The sequence below is a fragment of the Scylla paramamosain genome, chromosome 1, assembly GCF_035594125.1.
Source record: "Scylla paramamosain isolate STU-SP2022 chromosome 1, ASM3559412v1, whole genome shotgun sequence".
NCBI lineage: Eukaryota > Metazoa > Arthropoda > Malacostraca > Decapoda > Portunidae > Scylla > Scylla paramamosain.
Window position 1 is genome coordinate 33,807,693 of NC_087151.1, and position 22,222 is coordinate 33,829,914.

At 41.1% G+C, this 22,222-nt stretch overlaps 1 protein-coding gene across 32 annotated transcripts in view; it reads left to right on the forward strand.

The window, feature by feature from the left end:
* LOC135104293 (UNC93-like protein MFSD11) overlaps positions 1-22,222 on the forward strand; it is a 50,042-nt gene that overhangs the window by 25,659 nt on the left and 2,161 nt on the right. For 8 of the 32 annotated variants that reach the window (XM_064011537.1, XM_064011528.1, XM_064011546.1 and 5 more), the window contains 3 exons: positions 17,983-18,152; positions 20,556-20,732; positions 20,987-21,249. In XM_064011537.1, the coding sequence (XP_063867607.1) occupies positions 17,983-18,152; positions 20,556-20,732; positions 20,987-21,249 (610 nt within the window). Of the gene's footprint in view, positions 1-1,937; positions 2,070-9,305; positions 9,332-10,083; positions 10,269-10,288; positions 10,451-10,721; positions 11,019-17,982; positions 18,153-20,555; positions 20,733-20,986; positions 21,250-22,222 lie in introns of those variants that run through there. The other 24 variants (XM_064011598.1, XM_064011626.1, XM_064011745.1 and 21 more) reach the window with 15 other exon arrangements.

A 22,222-nucleotide genomic window follows, 5' to 3' on the forward strand; every position in this document is an offset into this window, starting at 1 on the left:
GCTTGATATGTGCGTGATGGAAATAAGCAGCACAGCACGTGGAGCCTGTACAGTGACCTTCACTAAGAGCAAAGTCCCGTTCCTTTTTTTCCTCCGTCCTCTCAGGGATGAAGGGGGTGGTCCTCGCACCTGCAGGTTATCTCTAACTCAATATGTGACACTTGTAAACCTGGCATTGCTTTCCTTTACTCGGGATAGAAACTCTGCCTTCCTGCACTCTTCATAGCACTCATGCACCCTTGATGTACACGTCCCCTTGTCACTGAGACATGTAGGTGGAGGAGCATGATTATAATATACTTATGTGCGGACACCTGTGCTAGTGTGAAGGTACATAAGTTGTTGGCTGGTTGAGTGGCCTTGTTTACGAAACTTTCAAGTCCTCGATCAGCTTGAGACCCTTGTTTTTGACCACCTGACGCATGAAAGTGAATTATAAATGCTGGCTACCTGTGGAAACTGGCATATACATGTGAAAATCAGGTTTGGGGGCCTGGCTTTATCGGGGGGATGTGGTTAGGAGACCTGGCCTCGTGTGTCCTCCATCTTCCCACCTCACCCTCCACCCCCCGATAGTAAGTGGAGGGATAGATAGGGTGGGGCCTTGCCTACTGTGCTTCTCGGCCCCTCCTCTCCTAGCTTCCCCCAACACCCAGCTCCACCCTGTGCTGACTTTCACCTAAGGGACCCCCAGCAACAGGTTATATTATGTGGTATTGCTAATTTCCATCTTATCTCTTGGTGTTGCAGTATTAGTGTGAGGAAACGTGTGTGTGTGTGTGTGTGTGTGTGTGTGTGTGTGTGTGTGTGTGTGTGTGTGTGTGTGTGTGTGTGTGTGTGTGTTTACCATTACATGTTACTGTCTGAAGGAAAAAAAGGAGATGACGAGAAAAGGTATAGATTTAAAGGAAAGTGGGGGAGGAGATGCCAAACTTTGAAAGACTTACATGTTTAAGTATCATTAGCGTGAACATCTTTTTTATATATAATCATCGAAAGAAAACCACGTAAACCGCGCAGGCAAACATTTCGTTATTTGACAGAAGTAACTAAGTACGTATTGAATCGAGAGAATATGAGGAACAGAAAATGTAAGCAAGAGAGAGAGAGAGAGAGAGAGAGAGAGAGAGAGAGAGAGAGAGAGAGAGAGAGAGAGAGAGAGAGAGAGTTTGGCTGAAGGGGAGAGGAGGAACAAAGGGAAAGGAAAGGAGAAGGGAGGTTGAGAAGAAGGCATTTTAAAGGGTAACCTGTAAGAAGCAGGGTTCAGAGAGAGAGAGAGAGAGAGAGAGAGAGAGAGAGAGAGAGAGAGAGAGAGAGAGAGAGAGAGAGGCCCAAATTAAATACTAGGGAAGGCTTAAGGCAGGTAAGAAGTGGGAGGAGACAGAAAAAGATGCAGTAAATCAGAGAAGGCATGAAACACCCGCCCTAAAGGAAGGAAGGAGGAAGAGGAATAAGATCATTAATATTTTGCCAAGCGGTAACAGGTGCTGGGGGGCTCGTAACACCTGCCGGGTTGTCAGGAGTACAGGTGTTCTTGAAAAAAATATATATATATCATACGTGTCTTGGGAAAGGAAATGTAGTAGTAGGCGAGAGCTGAGGAAAAGTGCCGCGACTTTGTCCCGCGGCGTCCACTCTTGTGAAAAGCTTCCCCTCTCTCGCTCTTTCACACACACACACACACACACACACACACACACACACACACACACACACACACACACACACACACACACACACACACACACACACACACACAACTGTCGGCAGGCAAACAACAGCTCACCTGGAGTTTTTGGACACGTCATCGGCTTTGTTTGTGATGAGGATAGTCCAGTTGTATTCTCTCTCTCTCTCTCTCTCTCTCTCTCTCTCTCTCTCTCTCTCTCTCTCTCTCTCTCTCTCTCTCTCTCTCTGCAACCCGACCCGGTGCAGTCCCAGACCTGACTTGGCCTGGTGGTCCTGACGATACTTTCTCTTTGGAGCAGCGCAGTCCATTCTGTGGCCGCGGCGGGTGCTCATGGTCGGTCAGTGGCTCAAGCGAGTGTTAGTGATGTGCTGAGGCGAAGGTGAGAGCGACTCGAGGCGGAGGCTGCGTGTGTCGTGGCGTGGTTGTGTGGCGGGACGCAGGAAGCACGGATGTTACTTGAGTAGTTCTTTCGATGAGTATACTGATGAGTTTCTTCTTGATTTCGCTGCTGCAACGTCCTGTGATGCTCATGAAAGGGAATGGGTGAAGGGGAGTCTCAGTACTGGCTTGATTTAATCTCTGAGAATATTATGCCTGCTTGGACCGTATCCTCAAACGTTGTAGCATCTCTACTTGCTGTAACATATTTAATGGAAGTTATTGAGGTTTCCAAGTGTGCTTTCATGATTCCCGTGGTAGTTTAATGAGAATTCTGCATTATCAATGGGGAAACATTCGTGAGAACTCGACCAGTTATATCTCTGTGGCGTTTGAAAATAGTCCTTCTGAGAGTGTTTCGGAATACGGATCTTGAGAGTCACAATGTCACTCGGTCGGGCATCGCCTCCTCGCTTCGTCGAGTGGGAAGTCTTGTTGATACCTCTCACCGTCTTTCATATGTTGTTACTTATATTAGAAAAGTGTAATAGTAGTGTAGATGCCTAACATGAGTTTGATACATACATTACATGGTTCATTATTCTTTTACCAGTCATAGACTAACAGATGATTTCCTTTCATCCATCGCGTGGCTATTCAAGCTCAGAGAGGTGGTGGTGGTGGTGATATGTGTGTGTGTGTGTGTGTGTGTGTGTGTGTGTGTGTGTGTGTGTGTGTGTGTGTGTGTGTGTGTGTCTGTCTGTCTGTCTGTCTGTCTGTCTGTCTGTCTGTCTCTCTGTCTGTCTGTCTGTCTGTCTGTCTGTCCACTGCTGTATTACTTCTAACACTACTTATGCTTCGTCTACCTGGAGATCAAGGTAACAGATTTTGTGAGTCATGACACATTCATGGGAAAAAAACAATAATACGTAAAGAAACAGAAGATACAAACAAGCGCAAAGCACGACACGTGTCAACTCAGTTTACCACGATGGCCATTGCCTAATAGAGAGAGAGAGAGAGAGAGAGAGAGAGAGAGAGAGAGAGAGAGAGAGAGAGAGAGAGAGAGAGAGAGAGAGAAAGGGAGGGGTGGGAGAGATTGCGTTATCTTGTTGACGTGCTTGGATTCTGTGGCATTTTTATCACTTTTTTTTTTTGCTGTTGTTATTTTTGTTAAAAGTGGTATGTATTAGTATGAGTTCTATGTGTTTTTAATGTGTGTTTGTGTGTGTGCGAGTGCATGTGTGATAGCGTGCGCGTGTGTGTGTGTATGCGTTTGCGTGTGTTTGACCTCTGTGTGTACTTGTGTGGGCTAAGTGTACATGTTTTTTTAACTTGTGTTCATGTGAAGTGTGTGTACGTAAGTAATTGACATGAGACGTGATGCGGCCTCGTGTGTGTGTGTGTATGTGTGTTTGTTGTGTTGTGTTGTGTTGTGTTGTGTTGTGTTGTGTTGTGTGTGGTAGATTGTATGATCCATGCGTGGACTTGAAAACCTTGTGCCCTTGTGTAAATATCCTGTAATTCACCAAGGCTGCTGACTCTTCCCCTTCATTTCGTATGCATGGACCCACACTTGTGTCCGCACCGCCACTGACATGACTGGGACTGCAATACAAGAAAATATAAGGGAAAAATTGTTTTATTCACCATTTATAACTGTTACTTGGAGAAAATAATGATATACGTATTTCTGAATGTTTCGGCGTCTGATCTCAACTACACACGTGATCGCGACTGGAGTAAAGAGAAAGAACGAAAGCACATGGGAAAAAGCGTCCTATTCATCACTTGTGCTTATTATTTTAACGGTCACTTGAAGAAAACAATAATATACGTATTGCTAAATGTTTCGGCGTCTGATCTCTTCCACAGGCATGAGAGAGAAAGGAGGAAGGAGAAGGAAAGAAAATACAGGAAAATGTAAGGGGAAAAAAATATCCTATTTATCATTTATGCTTATTGTATTAACTGTTAGTTGAAGAAAGCATGATTCAGCGTCTGATCTCAACCACTTTCGATAAGCTTTAGTGGAAGTTACTGGGGTTTTCAAGGATATTTTCATGATTCTAGTGATAGTTACATGCGAGCAAATGGGATATAGCTCACAGAAAATCCATCAGTTCATCTCTGTGGCCTTTGAAAGTGATCCTAATTAGAGAACAATGCGTTTAAGAGTACGGACCGAAGAGATTACTCGGGTACCATATATTTAGAACTTGAAAATTAAAATGAAGCAAATGATATACAAGCAGTCACATTCATCACGCGGGGTAATGCATAACACTGACCCAGAAAGAAAATGAAAAGAGATTTTCCTTGGTGAGAAATTTATCGTAAAAAAAGCGATAACACTGAAGAAAATATTCAAATTATTTTCCTCCATATCTTTTAATCTTAGCCAATTACTGTCAGGCAGATAGAGCGACATAGTAATCCGAAGCTTTGACCTTATTTTTGAGAGCGCCAAGGTCAGCTGTGCTCCCTCATGCAGGACCATCATCCCCTTCCCTCCCACACTCCCGGCCTGCCTCTCCCCAGGAAAGGTGCGCGGGGTGGGGAGGCGAAAGTCACTCCGCCGCCGGCCACTCAAGTCGGTGTGAGAGAATCGGTTGTGGGTGAAAGTGAGACTGACACAGACTCATGTGCCAGTCTTTCTCTCAGCGGGGCTTCGGTTGCAGTAGAGTCATTTTTCATACTCGTACACTTACATTCTGTGGTAGAGTAACCTTCCGTACTTGCTTCCATTGTTTTTCATGTTTTCTCTCTCTCTCTCTCTCTCTCTCTCTCTCTCTCTCTCTCTCTCTCTCTCTCTCTCTCTCTCTCTCTCTCTCTCTCTCTCTCTCTCTCTGCAATCTGGAGTTCCTTGATTAACTTATACTCTTCTTACAAAAACTTCATAACATTTTTTTTCTTCTTTCTCAGATCAGGAGACTGAAGATTACAAGGAAACGTTGAATTTTTTTTTAATATGTAAGAGACTGGCCAAAGGAAACAAAAGAATAAAATAAAATAAAATAAAATAAAATAAAATAAAGGCCCACTGAAGATACCAGTTTTCTAAGAGTACAGTCAATAGGATTGTCTAAAGTGAAAGTGAATGTGCAGTTACTCTGTTGCACGTATATAGAGTACTGTTCCTCATGATTGTTTTTGTACGATATCACGTTCGGTTACATTCATGTGGTGTATTTATGATGTGTGTGTGTGTGTGTGTGTGTGTGTGTGTGTGTGTGTGTGTGTGTGTGTGTGTGCCCTGAGCGAGAGGGAAGAGAGTGAAGGTTCAGGTCATGTTGTGTCACTGGGTAAGTTTGCTCTCTCTCTCTCTCTCTCTCTCTCTCTCTCTCTCTCTCTCTCTCTCTCTCTCTCTCTCTCTCTCTCTCTCTCTCTCTCTCTAACAGGTCAAAGGTCACGTCTTGTATGAGTAAAGCATCATCATAACTCTCTCTCTCTCTCTCTCTCTCTCTCTCTCTCTCTCTCTCTCTCTCTCTCTCTCTCTCTCTCTCTCTCTCTCTCTCTCTCTCTCTCTCTCTCTCTCTCTCTCTCTCTCTCTCTCTCTCTATATATATATATATATATATATATATATATATATATATATATATATATATATATATATATATATATATATATATATATATATATTCCAATAAGACAAACAGACACACGTCATACAGCACTTCAGTGGCCCAAGACAACCCTTTGCTTGATCGTCGCACGCGCGTGAGGACCAAAGGCAAGCAAGACACAACCCACGAGTGGATGGCGCCTCCTGAGTTGATATGTGGCTTAGCTTGTTCTCAACCCGGCAGCGCCAAGCAGAACCACCACACACACACACACACACACACACACACACACACACACACACACACACACACACACACACACACACACACACACACACACACACACGTCTTCCACTTAAAACTTGATTCTTTTTTTCTTTTCTTTTCTTTTTTTTTAATTTCTCCATTTTCATGAACTGAATTGACATTGGGTTCTTTTCTGTCTACATTCTTCTTCTTCTTCTTCTTATTATTATTATTATTATTATTATTATTATTATTATTATTATTATTATTATTTTTCTTCTTCTTCTTCTTCTTCTTCTTCTTCTTCTTCTTCTTCTTCTTCTTCTTCTTCTTCTTCTTCTTCTTCTTCTTCTTCTTCTTCTCCTCCTCCTCCTCCTCCTCCTCCTCCTCCTCCTCCTCCTCCTCCTCCTCCTCCTCCTCCTCCTCCTCGTTCCAAGTGCATTATTTGCCGGTCTTTTCCTCAGCTCAGTGTATTTTTAGTTATGCAAGGAGAGAACGTACGTAAGCGATTTGCCATATTTGTGTCGCAACAAGAAGAATACTAGCTCCTCTCTCTCTCTCTCTCTCTCTCTCTCTCTCTCTCTCTCTCTCTCTCTCTCTCTCTCTCTCTCTCTCTCTCTCATATGAAAGCCGAGCTATTGCGGTTTCGCGTCTGTAGTGTCTTACGAGAAAGTGGAAGGATATGGACGAGAAACGAGATCATGAACAATAAGGGCTAGGTGGTGTGATAAAAAAGTACAGCTCAGTACAAAAAGAGAGAAGTAACGGCAGAGAATAAGACCCAGTTAAATGCGTCGCCTCTCAAGACACTGGGGAATTGGTACGATGTGTTTACCTAGTTGTGGGAAGCTGCGCAGTTAAGCAAGGGTTTGACAGATCGAGTGCACTGGAGGAACTAAGGAAATCCAGGTTTTTTTTTTCTCTCTTTTTTAGCAATACAGCAAAAGAAACAAAGGAACGCACTATTTTTTTCTTTTATTTTCGTATATGTGTTTATTAGTAATTCAATAAAACAAGAAGGAACAAACGCAATACAGTGTTTCTGGAGTGTTTATGTACTGGATAATACAGTAACAGGGACAAGCAAATGCACTTTTTGTTTTTTTGTTTTTTTTGCATTGTTTATGTTGTGAGCAATACAGTAAAAGAAAGTCGTACTAAACCCAGCCAGAGAGAGAGAGAGAGAGAGAGAGAGAGAGAGAGAAATTCCAGTAAAGAAAACCGTTATCAGTATGCAGTGAGTGATGATGATAACGATAGTGATGATAGATGCTGATGGCAATGACGGCAGATGCGAGGAACATGATTGTGAATGTGATGATCAGGATGGTGATGAGACTCGTGTCGAATTTACTGGCAGTGACGATGATGATGGTGATGATGGTGATAAAGGCGGTGTTACTGGTGGTAGTGGTGGTGATGGTGATTGATGATGGTCTGGGAGTGACTTCTCTCGGTTTGGGGAGACGGTAGCTGACAGGAGAGAGAGAGAGAGAGAGAGAGAGAGAGAGAGAGAGAGAGAGAGAGAGAGAGAGAGAGAGAGAGAGAGAGAGAGAGAGAGAGAAGGAGGAATGTTTCCACAGCACACCGGCAAAAATGTTCGTCTGGTTTACCTTGTGTCGTCCTGGTAAGGGAGTGAGCCGTGATTGGCCAGCGAAGGGGTCGGGGCCTGCTGGGCGTGCTGTGATTGGTGGAAAGTGTGGGTGTGTAGAGACAGAGCGCGCACTGATTGGTGCATCTCTGACAGCTTAGTCGTCAGGTTGTGCTTTTGCTTGCTTGCTTGCTACGCAGAGCTGCGCTGACGCCACACATCCTCTGACCTCTCACGTCCTTTGGTCTCTCTCTCTCTCTCTCTCTCTCTCTCTCTCTCTCTCTCTCTCTCTCTCTCTCTCTCTCTCTCTCTCTCTCTCTCTCTCTCTGTGTGTGTGACTTCACGGTCACAGTCTATATTATTCCCAACTATTACCATGTTTGTCATCGTGGGGTATGTCGTGGGGCGGGTCTGGTAGGCCTCGAGGCGCCGTTCGATGACCCGTCTGCTGGCGTGAGGCCCCTCTGGCGGCTCCACAACCTTGCCTGGACGTGGCGAGCGGAGGTGGCCCTGGTGCGTAATATAACTGGACTAGGCTTGTCGAGGCATGAGGAATCAGGTTGGAGAGAAACCTTGAACACTGAACTTTGGGGAAACGCAGTAGTGCGGGGAGTATAGGTCATGGCTCAGCCTCCTGTCGACCTGACCTCAGCTTAGCTTAAATCCCTATTCGGGTGGCGTTTTTTTTTTTTTTTTTTTTTTCTCTCTCTCTTTTTTGTGAGCCTTTTCTCAGTTGTTTCTGTCTTATGCCTTTTTTATTATTATTCCTCTGTCTCTCAGGTCCTCTCTAATGCAGTTTTTCCACTTTTATCTCAGGTCTTCCTCTTCTTCACATCAATCTAAGAACGACTATTAAATTTTAAAACCAGTAACATCTTTGTAATGTATAGATTGGCCATGTTGCGTTATGTTGACAGTCATTCTTGTATTTGTCTCGTCAAGAAATACTTCTCAAACTGTTAACTTTGGTGGAAGAGCGATAGAAGCCGTAGGATGCACACACCTTTCTTTTATATTTCAAACAAAATCCCAGCAAAAAATAAATAAATAAATGAATAAAATAAAATAATAATAGTAATAATAGATAAATTGATAAAAAAAATGCCTATCCTAAAACACCAAACTCAAATGGAAACTCTCTGGCTTCCCTTCAACGATTTATGTTTACTTGACGCTGAAGTGAGGAGAGTAAACCTCACTCACCGCTGACTCATTTACCTAAGCGTGGTGTCATGTTCAGCTTCACTCGCCGTCTGTGTCATTCACCTCATCTTCCTGGGGCGGAGGTTCGCTTCGTGCTCCAAGTCATCGCAGTTATCTCCCCAGAACAGTGCCTCCACTCATATCAAGGAGGGTGGACAACTGCCCGAACCTAAATTCAAACTCAAGTCCCTCGCGGCTAATCTGTCACCAGCCAGCCCTGCACTACATACTTCCATCGTTGTTATCCTGCAGTGGATGATTTCCTGTGTTTAGGCAGGCATCATTTTTCAGTACTTGTACCTCAGAGGAGTTGAATATCCTGTCGTGATGGTGAAAGTAAACAAGAGAAAGTAAATGTCTCTCTCTCTCTCTCTCTCTCTCTCTCTCTCTCTCTCTCTCTCTCTCTCTCTCTCTCTCTCTCTCTCTCTCTCTCTCTCTCTCTCTCTCTCTCTCTCTCTCTCTCTCTCTCTCTCTCTCTCTCTCTCTGTGTGTGTGTGTGTGTGTGTGTGTGAGAGAGAGAGAGAGAGAGAGAGAGAGAGAGAGAGAGAGAGGAGGAGGAGGAGGAATAAACCTCGACACAGCTGCTTTCACCATTAAGATAGTTGCCCTCTACCTGTGGAGACGAGTACGGACTTTGAGTGCACCTGAGTGCGCGTCAGTTGAGACACGGAGTGTCACCAACACCTGTTACCGCGACCGACATTCAACATTGTTATCAGCCTCGAAAAATACAATAACCTCTCTGAAGAGACTGGCCTGAGTCTCTGCGATACCCTGGGAGCAGTGGCCCTGTTGAACCATGACCCTCCGCTTCACGTTAACCCCTAGACAACCCCGTCGCCAGGAGCGTTAGGCATCGTCCTGCACTGGGGAACAATGCGTTTGTACAAATTAGAAAGAATGCAAATAAGTGTGTTTTGTGTGCCTTTACGTTGGAGAGTATTATGCACCTATGTTTTAAGTAGTTATTTTGAATATCATTGGAGCCAATGCGGGTTATCTTGGCGATAACCTGCTCCACTGTCACTATCCTCGTGGTCACAGGTGCCCTAGTTCCAGTCCCTGGCGATGGCACCGCGCACGCTACCCGAAGTCACCTTGCTCCATTCCTTCTGAACTTAAGAAATTACTGGATGACTGGCCATTTCTCTATACATAACTGACCTTTCAGCGTCGCATCAACCTTGCAGACTTGTGTTTGTCGTTTTTATTATTTGAGAAATTCGTTAATCAAACAACTTAACAAACAGTGATAAGTTTCGGAATCTAACAGGTGACGCATCAGCTGATCGGCTGGTATCACAAAAAACGTTGACTGATTTTATTGTCTCGCGGCTTCTGTGGTATAGTGTTTATGTGGGGACCATACTACATTTCGAATTGTGTAAATTTCGAGAGAATGTTTGTATTGTTCCCCAGAACAAACCAGATGTTAAAAAATAGTGGTCAGTGTTAATCACGACAATGACAGATAAGGCGATTAACGGTTGGCAACTATGCGTCTGATAGCGTGTGTTAATGGGGCAGTAGACAGATAGCGAGGCAGCGTGCACAGTGAACTCAGTAGGCTGCTGCGTCCCGTGCTGGTGAGGTCTGGCTTGGTGCCCTGCTCATTGCTTGTTGCATGTGTCGCTGCCCTGCTTGTCAGCCGCAGCGTGGGGAGAGAATGCCGCGTACTGAATATAATAGTCCATCCTTGTGTTGTGCTGACAGTAATACGAACAAGAGTCGCGGCGCTGCCAAGGAGAAAGATACGACCTTGTGTGGCTTTCTGTTTGTATTATTACATCTTAATTAAACATTACACTGTACTGAGAGTAATGCATTTTTTTCTTTATGAACAATTGCACGCGGCTTATCGTGTTGAAATCCATCACGTTCCTGTTATTGATTTAGCATCCACGCACGGTTCATATACAAAAGCATGCATAGGGATATAATATAGTAAGAAAGTTTCAGCGGTTACTCCCATCCTGGACACGCCTCCCCGCACCAGCCCACCACCCGCGCCGCGCAGTGTTAAGTTATCCTGTTTCCTCCGCAGCAGTTGTCTAAACATTCCCTGGACTTAACAACAAAAACCGCAATCAGGACACGTGTTAAAAAGTGTGTCGGGAAGTCTTGCTGTACACACTCCCGCCGCGCCGAGAGCGACTCATTGCCGTTACCACAGACACTGGCCGGCGGCAGTGTTCCCACCCACATTGTGCCATCGTAGTGACGAACTCAAAACACCGCCAAGATGAAGGTGTCAATGGACCGCGCCACCATGAATGTTGGTGTGCTGGGCGCGGCCTTCATGCTGGTGTTCACCTCCTTTCAGACACAAGGCAACATGCAGGTAAGGCCGCCGCTGCTGCTCATAGTGGTGTCATTGGTCCAGGCGGTGCACGGAGGTAACACTGGGTAAGGAAGTGGCTAAGGGGATGAGGTGGAAACTGAGAAGTTATTTACAATACATAATACCTGCTCCATCACACACACACACACACACACACACACACACACACACACACACACACACACACACACACACACACACACACTACACACACAAACACACACACTCTACACACACACACACACACACACACACACACACACACACACACACACACACACACACACACACACACACACACACACACACACACACACACACACACACACACACACACACTCTCTCTCTCTCTCTCTCTCTCTCTCTCTCTCTCTCTCTCTCTCTCTCTCTCTCTCTCTCTAGGGTAAAAATTAATAAATGCAGCAATAAAAAGCCACCATGGTAATTTCTGAAGACACTGTATTTTCTTATCAGCACTCCAGGCCAAGCTAGACTGACTTGTGCATATATTAAGCATTTGACAAGGTACCCCATCAAAGGCTCCTGAGAAAGGTTAGGGCACACGGGATAGATGGGAAGGTGTTAGGCTGGATAGGGTCATGGCTTGGTAACAGGCGACAGAGAGTGGTAATAAACGGCTCGAAATCCGAGTGGGGTCATGTAATTAGTGGGGTGCCACAGGGGCCATTGTTATTTCTAATATATATCAATGACTTGGATAGTGGAATTAGTAGTGATGTTAGTAAATTTGCGGATGACACAAAGATAGGTAGATTAATTAGGTCAGAATCGGATGCCATCGCCTTGCAAGCAGACTTAGATAGAATGAATGAATGGACGGATAGATGGCAAATGCAATTTAATATCAATAAATGCAAAGTGCTTAGCGTAGGTAGAGGAAACCCACACAATAGGTACACATTAAACAACCAAACTCTGGTAGGTACAGGGTACGAGAAAGATTTAGGAGTTATAGTTAGCTCTGAACTCCGTCTAGGGAAACAATGCATAGAAGCCAGAAACAAGGCAAATAGGGTACTAGGATTCATTTTTAGGAGTGTTAAAAGTAGAAGGCCGGAAGTAATATTAAAGTTATACTTGTCGCTGGTCAGACCTCATCTAAACTACGCTGTGCAGTTCTGGTCCCCACATTACAGGAAAGATATAGGTCTATTAGAATCAGTACAGAGGAGAATGACTTAAAGGATACAGGGGATGAGGAGTATTCCTTACGAGGCGAGGTTGAAGCTGTTAAATTTACATTCTCTAGAGAGACGTAGGTTAAGAGGGGACCTGATAGAAGTCTTTAAGTGGTATAAGGGTTATAACAAGGGAGATGTAAGCAAAATTCTTAGGATCAGCAACCAGGGTAGAACAAGAAATAACGGGTTCAAGCTTGAAAAATCTAGGTTTAGGAAGGAGATAGGAAAAAAATTGGTTCTCAAATAGAGTGGTAGATGAGTGGAACGGACTCAGTAATCATGTAGTTAGTGCTAGGACACTAGAGAGCTTTAAGAGAAGATTAGACAAGTTTATGGATGGGGATAACAGATGGAAATAGGTAGGTGTGTTTCATACAGGGACTGCCACGTGTAAGCCTGGTCGCTTCTTGCAGTTTCCCTTATTTCTTATGTTCTTATGTTCTTATGTTCATAATAGTCTGTGCTGCAGGGAAGTCCACTGTTGGTGCCTGTGTTGGCTAGGAGACGCCTCTTGTGACAAATTCTCTCTCTCTCTCTCTCTCTCTCTCTCTCTCTCTCTCTCTCTCTCTCTCTCTCTCTCTCTCTCTCTCTCTCTCTCTCTCTCCGAGTAATCTAGTAAGACAGAACTGCTACTTCCGACTCTCTGGTCTAACATATGAACGTATAAATGTGTGCGTGTTCATCTCCACCCTATCATCAAATGCATAAATACACACATAAACATGGAGGCAAGTGAGTAGCATAAATCATGCGAAATTAAATTATTTATCCTTCAGTTTAACCTTGGCATTGGAGTCCTGGTAGTGTGCCTTATATAGCTACATGTGCTTCATAATGTTACACTCACTCCGCACAAAGAGGCAGTGTTCTCAAGCATTTTGTCGCCTTATCTCGACCGCGTGTAACAGACTTCAAGTTATATGGTTTTATTTTCAGTGGTGTTTTCATGGTGCTAATAATGAAAATCTTCAGGGGAAGTTACTGGGTTTTATTTTTAGTGGTATTTTCATGATCTGAGTAATAATAAAAATGAATGAGACATTTTTTTGGCTTATTTATTTATTATTGGGATTTTTTTTTTTTTTCAATTGCGTCCTTATGATTCACGTAATAAGAGACTTGAGTGGAAGTTTTTTTGGGATTTACTGACAGTGGTGTTATGATTTAAATACTAAAAGTCAAGTGGAAATTATTAGGATTTATTTTCAATGGTTCTTTTCATGGTTGACTGGAAGCTATTGGAGTTATTTTTACTCGTAATTGTGCTCTCATGATTCAAGTAATAATTTGACAAGGACTCGGAATCATCAGTGAGAGAAATGCCCACGAGAACCTGATTCCTGTTGTCTTTGAAATTAAACCAAATGAGAGAACAAAGATTTCTGAATACAGATCCAGTATCGCCTGCTTTCCCTCAACACCACGTTACTTTCATTCTTTGCTTTCGTTCGAGCTTTAGCGATGAAATCACTCTGTCAGTTAAGTCAGTTAATCACTTAATGATAGATTAATGCTTCTCTAGTCGATATGCAAGCATGAATGTACAACCCTGGCAGAACTCCATGAAAACTTGTTTTTATTGCGCTTTTTATCATATATCGTCTGTTGCATACTGTTTACACACGTTTGTCTTATTAGCGGCAGAAACGTTAACGAGGAAGCATCTTTCTCCAGATGCAAAATAATTGCCATTGGCCGTTGATTTGTGAGTTTAGGTTGTGTCGATGAAATTAGAGGTTCATAGTTAATAGGAAGGTGAATATGCGATGAGTACGAAGCAGAACATCTGATGATGGTGGGTAGTGAGTGGATGCTGTGCACCGCAAGCTTAGATAAGTTATTTGATTTAGGTTGCACCATTAACAAACTGTAACCTTTGGGCAGATTTTCATGCCGAAAATGGTTCTAAAGTTATTTATCGCGAAGCTGTTGCTTAGCAATATTTTTTTTTTCAATCATGACTACAGATATTCGACAACAATTTTGGTGGCGCCGTTCTTATCAGCAGAAACAACAAACTCTGAACTTCTGCAAAGCAACACGGTACATCTTAATGTATTTTTATAGTACTCGGAGGCGTTGACTACCAAGCATTAAACATGCTAAATGCATGCATGCTAACTGCATGCCTCCCCTCCTCCCGCGGCCTCGCTGCACAAGACTTTCTTTCTCTCATCCCTATCCTTTCCACCTCTCTAATGCAAGAGTTAACCAGTATTCTCAATCATTCATTCCTTTCTCTGGTAAACTCTGGAACTCCCTGCCTGCTTCTGTATTTCCACCTTCCTATGACTTGAATTCCTTCAAGAGGGAGGTTTCAAGACACTTATCCATCAATTTTTGACTACTGCTTTGACCCTTTTATGGGACTGGCATTTCAGTGGGCATTTTTTTTAGTGGATTTTTGTTGCCCTTGGCCAGTGTCCCTCCTACATTAAAAAAAAAAAAAGGCAATTTTGTTAATTCTTTCGATATGATATGACTGAAGTTGAATATATATATATATATATATATATATATATATATATATATATATATATATATATATATATATATATATATATATATATATATATATAGAGAGAGACAGAGAGAGAAAGAGAGGGGAGGGGAGGCACCACCACCATCATTGTTATTATATGAGTGTTCTAATCGGAAATGATAATAAAAAGAAAATTAAACTCTCTCTCTCTCTCTCTCTCTCTCTCTCTCTCTCTCTCTCTCTCTCTCTCTCTCTCTCTCTCTCTCATACGTACAGTACCACCCACGGTAATATGTATTCCTTTTTTTTACCACTTTTATCTTAATGTTTCATTTTCACTGCCCTCTTTTAAACAAATAATAACCCAGATACGAATAATGTATATTATTATCTTATATTCACCTTCCCAGGAGAATCAAATATTTATATTGACGGTAATTGCGATAATGATAGAAGGAAACGAGACATTATAGTCTGATTCACGATTATGAGGCACCCAGCTTTGCACCCCACGAGTAACGCGGCGCAGTTCATGACTGGCGTTCCTTGCCGAGCGTCCCGTGACTCTGAGGAAAGTCATTGTTCAGGGAATGGCGCGAATGTCTCATCACTATTCTAGATCAGACCACTTCTGTCGTAACTCATTTTTAAAACCCTTTTTTTTTGTTAGGATTTTTTTTTTTTTGTGCTGGCATTCAGAACGGCGAACACTTGAGAGAGAGAGAGAGAGAGAGAGAGAGAGAGAGAGAGAGAGAGAGAGAGAGAGAGAGAGAGAGAGAGACTGCATTTATCTTAATGTTTCACTTTCGTTGCTCTCACTAAAAAACAGATAAATAAATAAATAAATAATAATAATAATAATCATAATCATAGTAACTAGAGTAAAAGAAATGCATGGAGACAATGGAGAGAGAGAGAGGGGGAGGGACTATTTTTGTATTCTCTTGGTTACAGAATTATTAGACATTAAAAATGTCTATAAGGAAAACAATTGTATGTGATTATGGGTAAGAAAAAGTCGTTTAGCAGGTGAAAGAAGAGTTTACGCTTTCATTAAAATGGGGCATGTTTTCCAAAGTTCCCAGACCATCTCATTGTGTTGCTTGTGCTCGTGTTGTGTCATGCTGCTGTAGTGCTAGAGGAAAAATTGTTTGCCGTATATAGTGTTCTTAAGTGAGATTTATAGAGCAGTCAGAATTTAAAATTACTGAATATTTTTTAGTAGCATTGTTTCTTTTATAATTTTTTTTATTGTTACTATTCATACTTCTACTACTATAGTAGTATTAGTAGTAGCAATAGTAGTAGTAGTAGTAGTAGTAGTAGTAGTAGTCGTAGTAGTAGTCGTAGTAGTAGTACGACTATTACTACTACTACTACTACTACTACTGCTGCTGCTGCTGCTGCTGCTGCTGCTGCTGCTGCTGCTGCTGCTGCTGCTGCTGCTACTACTACTACTACTACTACTACTACTGCGTTCACATGACGTACTGTGTCATGTAAAATTAATGCACATGAAAGACTGATATGTACTCGTAAGACATTAGATACTTTCTCCCTCTTGCTGCATGCATTACCATCTCTCCCCACATCACTTGAAAAAGGCTAGCTCTTCTCATCTTAACAAGTCTCACCCATGCCAAGCACCCAGTATTCCTTTTGTTCTCCTTTCTTCCTTCCCCTCCTCTTTGCCAAATATGTCTTCATTTATTCTTATTTTTTCATCCCACTGCTCTATAACATTGCACCCTCTGCTTTCCATTCCCTCCTCTCATCCTGTCTGTATTTTATACTTCTCACCTCCCCTCTTTACCCATTAAGTCTGCTTCCTTTCAAGTCTTCTGTTTTTACTTTCTTCTTTTTCAGCCATCTCAATGCATCCCTCACCATACATCATTTACTTTTAACTTTTGCTTCCATTTTGCTTGTCCACCTTCTTCACATAATACCTTAGTCATTATTAGCATAGCACAAGAAAAGTCTTCCCCTGAATATATTGTAATATGCAGTGTCTTATTCCTGTCATCTGTGTAAAGGTAATATATATTGCAGTATATCATACATAGTATGAATGTCATTATCATAAATTTCTTTATCATGTCTGCAATCACAAGCTTAATTTTTCTTTTAAAGGTCCAGTCTCATACATCATCATGTGGACATGATGCTGCTACCATTTGCTGTCTGATATGTAACTTGGCATTCATCTCTTATCAGTGACTGTTTTCCTCATAAGTCAGGAAGATACAACTAGATTCCAAAGGTCATTCTACACTTGATTCAGTATATCTCCCTTACTCTGCACCATTAGGATACACTGCATGTGCATAATTCATATACATATAACAGATTGTCTTTCTTGTCCTTTCTATTTTACTGCACTTGCTCATGATTCTTTGTCCAGGCATAAAAAATAAGGAACAGAACATAATGAAAAACAGGAGTATGTATACTGTGTGCCGAATATCACATCAATCACAACAAATAATTTTATAATATCATGAGTGGGGATGGAATAAAACTTTCACTGGAGCTATGAATGAGTGCTATAGTACTTATTCCTTAAGAAAACAATTGACCATCACCTCAAAGAAGATATGGTAGTTATTGAGGCACTGATTCAGCTTCATATAGTGACTGGATCATATGGCTTGTGCATGTTATTACCACTCATAAATGTTTTTTTCTGTATTCATTGATTGAAAGTAACAATGTGGTTAGCACACCTGAGAAGTCACAGATTCAAATCCAAAGCTACATAGATGGAGACACTTTGGTTTGTTTTTCTACATGCTTAAGTTTGTTGACCTAGCATGGTGTATTACTATACTCCACCTAATGATTGGGAGAGGTCTTTGAACTGTAATATAATCATGCTGTACCGTAAGTGGTACACCAGGTTTACTTATGACATCCACCTGAATTATTTCTTATCAACACCTCCGCTACTCACAAACTGGCAACAATACTCCCCTCACTGCTTTAATTACTTGGCATGGTATCAGGATACTTATGTATAACCTCTATTAATTTTTTGCTCTTCCATCATAATTCTTTTTAATTGCTTCTTCATTTTGTTCTTATTATAAAGGTTTAATGTACACATCACATAAATTAGAACTTCAAACAATTTATTTTTTAATTCTACTTGTTAAATGAACATTTTTGCAGTCAATCACTGGCCATTCTAAGGCTTATTTTTGTATGTAATTTGTTTATGTATGTTTGACTTATCAGTAAATATTGTGTTTATACTTAATACTGATCTTCACTCTTGCAGCAAGTTGTCATCAGAAGCATTCAAGCTGAGGATCCAAGCTTCACCGGATCAGGTTACATCTCCCTGGCAGTGATCTATGCAGTGTTTGCCTCCTTCAACTGGCTGGCCCCATCATGCCTCAGCTTCCTTGGTCCAAAGTTATCCATGATTGTTGGGGGTGTGACTTATGTGTTAGTATCTTTTTTGTACTGTTTTTTTTTTTTTTTTCTCAGACCTATTTTCCTATTTTAATATAAATTTTCTTTATTTTTACTTCAACTGTTATATATATATATATATATATATATATATATATATATATATATATATATATATATATATATATATATATATATATATATATATATATATATATATATATATATATATATATATATATATTTTTTTTTTTTTTTTTTTTTTTTTTTTTTAAGAACTCTTGATCTTATGTGCTCAGAATCCCAAATTGTGTTTGGTTGCTTTGAAATTATTTTTTTGTATTTCTTTTTTTTTTTATGTAGGAGGGACACTGGCCAAGGGCAACAAAATCCAATAAATAAAAAAAAAAAAAAAGCTCACTGAGATGCCAGTCATAGAAAAGGGTCCAAAGTGATAGTCAAAAATTGGAGGATAAGTGTCTTGAAACCTCCCTCTTGAAGGAACTCAAGTCATAGGAAAGTGGAAATACAGAAGCAGGCAGGGAGTTCCAGAATTTACCAGAGAAAAGGACGAATGATTGAGAATACTGGTTAACTTTTCCATTAGAGAGGTGGACAGAGTAGGGGTGAGAGAAAGAAGAAGGTCTTGTGCAACGAGGCTGCAGGAGGAGGGGAGGCATGCAGTTAACAAGATCAGAAGAGCAGTTAGCATGAAAATAGCGGTAGAAGATAGCTAGAGATGCAACATTGCGGCAATGAGAGAGAGGCTGAAGACAGTCAGTTGGAGGAATGGAGTTGATGAGACGAAAAGCTTTTGATTCCACCCTGTCCACCTCTAGAAGAGCAGTATGAGTGGAACCCCCTAGACATGTGAAGCATACTCCAGTTATACAGTATGGAGTTTGAGCTCACAACAAGACTAATAACAAACCATAACATCAGATTCAATCTGATTCATGCTGTCACTAAAACTTGAAAAGATGAGAGATCTATTTAGATTATAGAATATAGTTGTGACATGCTTGAAATCTTTAATTTTTTTTTTTTATTCATTTTGTATATTACATGGAGAATATGAAGTAATATAAAGATGTACGTAATACTGTATTGTAATAATTGATCAATTTAAAAGATTATGCTTAAATGCAATTAGGGTTTATAATTGTAACAGACTTCTCCCATTATGAGTCATATGAATCTTTGATTTGATGCTTTGTTGTTTCTTAGCCAGAGGAGAGAAAGGATGAGTCGTAGGAGTGAATGTGTGTCAGTGATCAGGAAGTAGTGAGCTGTTGTAGCTATTCATGGGTTTCTGAAATGATGATGTGGTTAAGCTTGATGTAGTTAATATTGGCTGCCTCTGGTATCCCTTTACTCTCTCTCTCTCTCTCTCTCTCTCTCTCTCTCTCTCTCTCTCTCTCTCTCTCTCTCTCTCTCTCTCTCTCTCTCTCTCTCTCTCTCTCTCTCTCTCTCTCTCTCTCTCTCTCTCTCTCTCTCTCTCTCTCTCTCTCTCTCTCTCTCTCTCTCTCTCTCTCTCTCTCTCTCTCTCTCTCTCTCTCTCTCTCTCTCTGGCTGTGGCAGGATTTAGGGAGGAAGATGACGAAGATAAAGCATAATAAAGTTTAAAGAAGATAACTATATATTGCATGGCCTAAGATAGCATCCTTGTTTCAAATAGTGAAAATTTTTTATTTACACTTAGCTGCAGGTACATTTAGTTTGAAGGGTGATGTAGCTTAGGAAAACACTTGTAATGTTTTGCTGTAGTTGTACTGACATTGGAAAGCTTGTGGGTCACTTAGAATCTCTGTAAAGTCAAATACAAAGTAGATGTCACCTTGATTATGGGAGACCAATGATGTAAGTTTTCTCCTTTTATTTGTAGAGGGGAGAACATGGTGTTAGCATGGACTAAGCAAAATAGAGGTGATATGATGAGATACTTCAGTAATCTAGTCAAGGAGTATTATGACAATTATCTTCTAAAAAAAAGAAAGAAAGAAAAAGAAAGAAAAAAAAAGTCACAATTGGTTCAGTAGTGGGTTCACCATCAGTATTTCATCATGATCTAGACAAAGACACCCTTAATTTGAGGCAGTGAATGGTGATACAATTTTCAGTAGGCTGTTATTACTCTATTCTTCCATAAATACCTGGTGAACATTAGCAGTTAAGACATAATTATATCCTCAACATTATTATTAAAAGAAAGTAATAGTGGTCATAGGTACACTCATAGTTTGCTATACTACCTCAAATTAATTATTCTTACATTCTTACAGAACTACCTAGCTTATAGAAAATCCTTTTCTCTGCAGAAGTTATTACTTGAATCTATTAAATATAGAGAAATTCTTAATCAGTAACATTTTTCTTTCCCTATTAAATATAGAAAAATTCTTAATCAGTAACATTTTTCTTTCCCATTCTCCACAGAATTTTTATTGCTGGCTTCCTGTGGCCTCACACAATTATTTTGTACCTGACCTCTGTATTAATTGGAATTGGTGCTGCTCTGATATGGACTGGCCAGGGTAACTACCTCACCCTGATGTCCACCCAGAAAACTATATCTCGTAATTCAGGAATCTTCTGGGCCATGTTACAAACCAGGTTAGTGGATTGTATTTAATGGAAATTAATCATAACACAAATGCTTTCCTGATGACTTAGCAGCCTGAATTTATATTTGTTGTGTGCACTTTATTTCACTCTTGTTTCCTAAATGTTTGTTTCTCATTCCCTGTATGTTTTCATATATCCTATTCATAAAAAGGACTTAAGTATGTATTTGTTCACTTCCACTGTATTTTTCTTCTCAGTAGTTTGATGCAATTGTAGGTACTAAGAAATGTTTTCCTTTTCAGCATGTTGTTTGGCAATATCTTTGTATATTATCAATTCATGGGGAAAGACATAATTGACCAACACACACGTATGGTGGTCTTCATTGTACTTACTGTGGTTGGAGTGATTGGTGTTGGTGTCATGTGCCTACTGCCCAAACCTGGCTCAGAAGGAGGAGGCCGAGCTGATGACTTGGGAGGACCCTCTACTGCCCTCAAGAAGTCATTTGCACTCTTCAGGACTAAAGACATGATACTCTTGTCATTTGCATTCTTCTACACTGGTATGTAACATTTTATTGTTAAGTGATAGAATAAAACATAGTATTGTTTCTACATCCCCCCATCTGGAATCTATGCCTTGTTTTCCTGTTGAAAGCATGGAAGTATAAGTGTCAGTGATGGGAAGGGATTGTTTTGGAAGTAGAGCAAAGGAACTACAAATTACAGATCTCATCTTTCTTGAAATATTACATGCTTTAGCACACACACACACACACACATTTTGTAGTGGTCAGCAGGCTCAGTTCACAACCAAGAAAGCCTGAGTTTGAGTTGCAGGCATGGCAAGGCAGATGGATGAGCCTCTAAATGTGTAGCCCTGTTCACCTAGCTGCAAGTAGGTGCAGGATGTAAGCCAAGGGATTGTGTCCTTTCTGTTTCAGTGTGTGGCGTGTGAGTAGTCTCAGTTGTACCCGGAGATCAGTTGTTACAATCTCTAAGCTCATTTTATCAGGGAACAGCTGACTAAGTGACCAGCAGATGACTATAGATGAATTAGACACACACAGTATATTTTCATATTTTTTGCATCCCTTTCCCTCCACTGTGTTGGGAGGGAAGCCTGGTCATACACTTCTTGGTCACATTAGAAAGATGCTGCTACCATATCAGGAAATCATCCCTATATAATTGATGTTCTCTCTCTCTCTCTCTCTCTCTCTCTCTCTCTCTCTCTCTCTCTCTCTCTCTCTCTCTCTCTCTCTCTCTCTCTCTCTCTCTCTCTCTCTCTCTCTCTCTCTCTCTCTCTCTCTCTCTCTCTCTCTCTCTCTCTCTCTCTCTCTCTCTTTTCTGAATTCCTCAGTACATTTCAGAATTTAGGATAAGGATATGTTGATGTTACTGCCTCTTGGTAATGATAAATGGCATCAGTGTAACAAAAGAACAATGAATAGCATCCTTTCACTCTTTGCTCCCATTTAAATTCTGGTTATTTCAGCCAACTGCACTCTGCTGATAATTTCAGAATGAAGTGTG